Genomic DNA, 5480 nt, shown 5'->3' on the forward strand with positions numbered 1-5480 from the left:
GTGCTGAAGGTGAAGGTTTACCCAAATGTGCACTTTATCCTAAAAGTACTTTTTTTGTTCTCGAACCTTTCCATCCATGAGATATCCTGGAATAAATCTAAAACCTTTTTTTTTTGGTAAGGTGCTGTGTTTACTCGCTTGTTACCAGTTAAAAGCATTCCGGAGGCATTCGCAACCCAGGTCCCCCTCCACCATCCCCCCAGGATTAAGAGTTAAGTCAGCAACGTTGCCAAAGGGAGGATTTGCTGAGTGGGATTTGCTGATCGGGAAACAGGAAAAGCAACTCATTCGAGGAGTTGGAATCGGAGGCGGAGATTCTGGGAGACCCCATCACGTGGCTGGCGGAGGCGGCTCAGCTGAAAGTCACGGAGGCCAGGCCCACCATTCGCTGCCCGCCGCGCCCGAGTTCTCCCGTCGTCGACATAGGGTCTCGATAAAAGGTCGCCCGTAGGACGATCAAACTTTACAGTAGTGCCCTGGCTCTCGAAAAGGGCCACCCACTTCATCCCATCCAATAAGGCTGCGGGGCATTGCCGTAAAATTAGAGCAAGGCCGCTTAGGTGTGAAATCAAGGAGCACCTCTTCACACACAAGGGATAGAGGGAATCTGGAACCTGACATGAATCAGTCATTCATGAAAGAAAGACTTACGAAATAATACTGGGCGGCCTGCTGGTGGCGCTGTCCAGGGAGAGTATAAATACTCGGGCATGGGCCCAGCTTGCGCAGGACATTCATAACAGGAACTAGTGAAGGACACAACTAGACCTCCATGTTGTTAAACAGTTGATTAAAGCTTTGTTTAACGCTTAGACCAAGTGCCTAGTAGTTTTCTTACGTCACAACCCTCTCCCCCAAAAATCTGTCGAGGCTGAAGGTCAATGGGAGCTCTGAAGACTGAGATCGCTAGATTTTTGTTGGGTAAGGGTATTGAGGGATATGGAGCTAAGGAGAGTTAATGGAGTTGAGGTGCAGATCAGCCATGATCTAATAGAATGGCGGAATGGGCTTGAGGGGCTGAATGGCCTCCTCCTGTTCCCATGTTCATGACCTCTAGGTTACTACAACAACAACAACTCGCCTTTACATAGTTCATTTAACGTTGAACAAAATGTTCCGAGGCATCTTACAGAAGTGTAACCATACAACAAAATCAACTCCACCCAAACAAAGAGACATTAGGAGGGATGACTAAACTCTTGGTCAAAGTGCTGGGATTTAGGGAAGGACTTAAAGGAAAAAGGGGAGTCGGCAAGGTGTTGGGTTCCAGAGCTTAGGGCCCAGGCAGCTGAAGGCACGGCCGCCAATGGTGGAGCGATTAAAATCGGGGATGTGCAAGAGGCCAGAATTGAAGGAGCGCAGAGATCTCGGGGGGTTGTGGGGCTGGAGGAGGGTCATAGAAACATAGAAACATAGAAGATAGGAGCCGGAGTAGGCCATTCGGCCCCTCGAGCCTGCTCCGCCATTCAATGCGATCATGGCTGATCATCCAAATTCAGTACCGGGTCCCTGCTTTCTCCCCATACCCCTTGATCCCTTTAGCCTTAAGAAATATATCCAACTCCTTCTTGAATATATTTAATGAATTGGCCTCTACTGCCTTCTGTGGTAGAGAATTCCACAGGTTCACCACTCTCTGGATGAAGAAATTCCTCCTCATTTCTGTCCTAAATTGCCTACCCCTTATCCTTAGACTGTGACCCCTGGTTCTGGACTCCCCGACCATCGGGAACATCCTTCCTGCATCTAGTCTGTCCAGTCCTGACAGAATTTTATAAGTTTCAATGAGATCCCCTCTCATTCTTCTAAACTCCAGCGAGTACAAGCCCAATCGACCCAATCTCTCCTCATACATCATTCCTGCCATCCCAGGTATCAGCCTGGTGAATCTTCGCTGAACTCCCTCCATGGCAAGAACATCCTTCCTCAGGTAAGGCGACCAGAACTGCACACAATATTCAAGATGTGGTCTCACCAAGGCCCTGTACAACTGTAGCAAGACATCCTTGTTCCTGTACTCAAACCCTCTCGCTATGAAGGCCAACATACCATTTGCCTTCTTAACCGCCTGCTGCACCTGCATGCTTACCTTCAGCGATTGGTGCACAAGGACACCCAGGTCTCGTTGCACTTCCCCTTCTCCCAATCTATTGCCATTCAGATAATAATCTGCCTTCCTGTTTTTGCCACCAAAGTGGATAACCTCACATTTATCCACAGTATATTGCATCTGCCATGCTTTTGCCCAATCACCCAACCTGTCCAAATCATCCTGGAGTTTCTCGGCATCCTCCTCACAGCACACACGCCCACCCAGCTTTGTGTCATCTGCAAATTTGGAGATATTACATCTAGTTCCCTTGTCTAGATCATTAATATATATTGTGAATAGCTGGGGTCCAAGGACCGATCCCTGCGGTACCCCACTAGTCACTGCCTGCCACTCGGAAAAAGACCCGTTTATTCCAACTCTTTGCTTTCTGTCTGCCAACCAGTTCTCTATCCAAGTCAATACCTTGCCCCTAATCCCATGTGCCTTAACTTTACACGCTAATCTCTTATGCGGGACCTTATCAAAAGCCTTCTGAAAGTCCAAATACACCACATCCACTGGTTCTCCCTTATCTATTTTACCAGTTACATCCTCAAAAAATTCCATTAGATTAGTCAAGCACGGTTTACCTTTTGTAAATCCATGTTGACTTTGTCCGATCCTATCACTGCTTTCCAAGTGCTCTGCTATTACATCTTTTATAATGGACTCTAGCATTTTCCCCACTACCGATGTCAGGCTTACCGGTCTGTAATTCCCCGCTTTCGCTGTACCACCTTTTTTGAATAGTGGGGTCCAGAGATTGGGAGGGGGTGAGGGCATGGAGGGATTTGAAAACAAGGATGAGAATTTTAAATTTGAGGTGTTGGAGGACCGGGAGCCAATGTAGGTCAGCGAGCACAGGGGCGATGGGTGAACGGGACTAGGTGCGAGTTAGGACACGGGGCAGCAGAGTTTTGGATGAGCTGAAGTTTGCGGAGGGTAGGAGGTGTGAGGCCGGCCAGGAGAGCGTCGGAATAGTCGAGTCCGGAGGGGACAAAGGCATGGAATAGGGTTTCTGCAGCAGATGAGCTGAAGCAGGGGTGGAAACGGACGATATTATGGAGGTGGAAGTAGGCGGTCTTGGTAATGGTGAGGATATGGGGTCAGAAGCTCAGCCCAGGGTCAAATAGGACTCCAAGGCTGCGAACGGTCTGGTTCAACCTAAGACAGTGGGCTAGAAGGGGATGGGGTTGGGGGAAAGGATGCAGAGCCCTGTACCATCACCACTATGAATGAACAAACTTACATTTATATAGCGCCTTTCATGACCTCAGGTTGTCTCAAAGTGCTTTACAACCAATAAAATACCTCTGAAGTGTAGTCGCTGTTGTGATGTGGGAAACGCGGCAGTCAATTTGTGCACAGGAAGCTCCCACAAACAGCAATGAAACCATAATGACTGGACTACCATACCCGATAACTTGAGTCACCAAATTCTCCCTTGCAGTTACCAACCTTGTACAAGTGTCCACCTGTCCAAAAGCAATGTGTTGGGAAGCCACTTGTGTCAGTTTCAGGACAGTTAAGCCTTTGCAACAGCTGACTAATCTCTCTTCCTCCCTCTCTCGCTCTCTCTCTCTCTTCCAGCCGTCGTGGTGTTTGCTTTCGTGCTGTGCTGGCTGCCATTTCACGTCGGGCGCTACCTCTTCTCCAAATCCTCCGAGGTGGGCTCCTTCGAGATGTCCCAGATTAGCCAGTACTGCAACCTGGTCTCCTTCGTCCTCTTCTACCTGAGCGCCGCCATCAACCCCATCCTTTACAACATCATGTCCAAGAAGTACCGGGTGGCCGCCTTCAAGCTGTTCCACGTCAAGAAGGTGCCGAGGAGAACCTCGTCGACAGTCAAGGACGGGAGCTCTCCGGCCTGGACAGAGTCCAGCGTGAGCACTTGACCACTGCCCGGCAACCAAGAGACATGGTCGCGATGTTTGTTTGCAGCCATGCGCGAGCTGAAGGCAGGCATGGCGGGTCGGACATAGAGTGTATTGGCCACGTGTTGCATGGGCTGGAAGGGGTGTTGCTCCGGTGACGAGGCGTACCAACTTGCCACGGTACTGACAACAACAACAACGACAACAAAAACAGGAAAAAAAACGCGCGATTCCGAAGAATTCGGCGTCCCTTTCAGCTTGCCTGTCCAGACCGCAGATCAAGACGGTCCAAAAACTATCGGGCTGCATTTATGATGCAAGCATATAAATATTTCAGCTGCTATTCCGAAACAAGTGAGTTTGTGTCAGTACCCAGTCAACTGGTTAATTAAATCACTGTGAGATAATTGCAGGATACTGTGATGTACATATATGTTTGTTCTTGAGGGCTTGGGCGATGCTGGCAAGGCCATATTTAATGCCCATCTCTAGTTGCCGTCAGGAGCATTAAAAATCAACCATGTGGTGTGGGAATGGAGTCACATGGAGGCCTAGAGCAGGCACGGGTGGCCGGGTTCCCTGAAGGACATTAGTGAACCAGTTGGGTTTGGCATAGACTCATATAGGGTCCATGATTCTATGATAAGCTACTCAGAATGTTGTAAATGATCTTTGATTTCACGGGCCGCGTTTCAAAAGACAGTTGTTTAATCCTGCTGCAAAGATACAAACTCAAACCAGTAACAGTTTCAGGCAGGAGAACATAGGAATCGCGAGATGAAGAAAGACCGAGGTCCATCGAGTTCGCCTTCTACCATCCTGGGAGTCGCACAACACAACAATAATGGAGTTGTTGACCAATCACAGCGATCAATTTCAATCAATGAGTCCACAACAGACCCAGACATGAGGTGAGGAAAACCCCCAGTGGTGGAGAGCTTTGGGAACCATCGAACCCACTTATCCCCAGTGTTCCCCTGGTGCATATTTAATAACCCTGAATCCCATTTGTTGACCAGAACCTGCTGTAACCCAATAAGGTTTCGTGTCCCATCACCCGTGCCAGTAATCTGCTCCACACAATTCTCAGCCTTTTAGCATGAAAGGTTTCTCCTGCATTTCCTATTCTGTTTTGTTGTTCTTCGGGTGTTGGATGATGATAAATAATAATGATATATAATGAGCATGGCATCATCATGGCATTAGACTGGGAGAAGGGGAAGTGCAACGAGACCTGGGTGTTCTTGTGCACCAGTCGCTGAAGGTAAGCATGCAAGTGCAGCAAGCGGTTAAGAAGGCAAATGGTATGTTGGCCTTCGTAGCAAGAGGGTTCGAGTACAGGAACAAGGATGTCTTGCTGCAGTTGTACAGGGCCTTGGTGAGACCATATCTTGAGTATTGTGTGCAGTTTTGGTCGCCTTATCTGAGGAAGGATGTTCTTGCCATGGAGGGAGTTCAGCGAAGATTCACCAGACTGATACCTGGGATGGCAGGAATGACATATGCGAAGAGAT

The 5480-nt window shown here is 48.6% G+C and overlaps 1 protein-coding gene across 1 annotated transcript in view; it reads left to right on the top strand.

The window, feature by feature from the left end:
* LOC147115449 (growth hormone secretagogue receptor type 1-like) overlaps positions 1-4810 on the top strand; it is a 40110-nt gene extending 35300 nt beyond the window's left edge. Inside the window, exon 2 of the mRNA XM_085989713.1 lies at positions 3683-4810. Coding sequence (XP_085845839.1) covers positions 3683-3987 — 305 coding nt within the window. The 3' untranslated portion in view covers positions 3988-4810. The remainder of the gene's footprint in view (positions 1-3682) is intronic.
* Positions 4811-5480: the final 670 nt, after the last annotated feature.

The sequence above is a fragment of the Somniosus microcephalus genome, chromosome 6, assembly GCF_052327205.1.
Source record: "Somniosus microcephalus isolate GS21.2 chromosome 6, FLI_Smic_1.0, whole genome shotgun sequence".
NCBI classification, from domain to species: domain Eukaryota; kingdom Metazoa; phylum Chordata; class Chondrichthyes; order Squaliformes; family Somniosidae; genus Somniosus; species Somniosus microcephalus.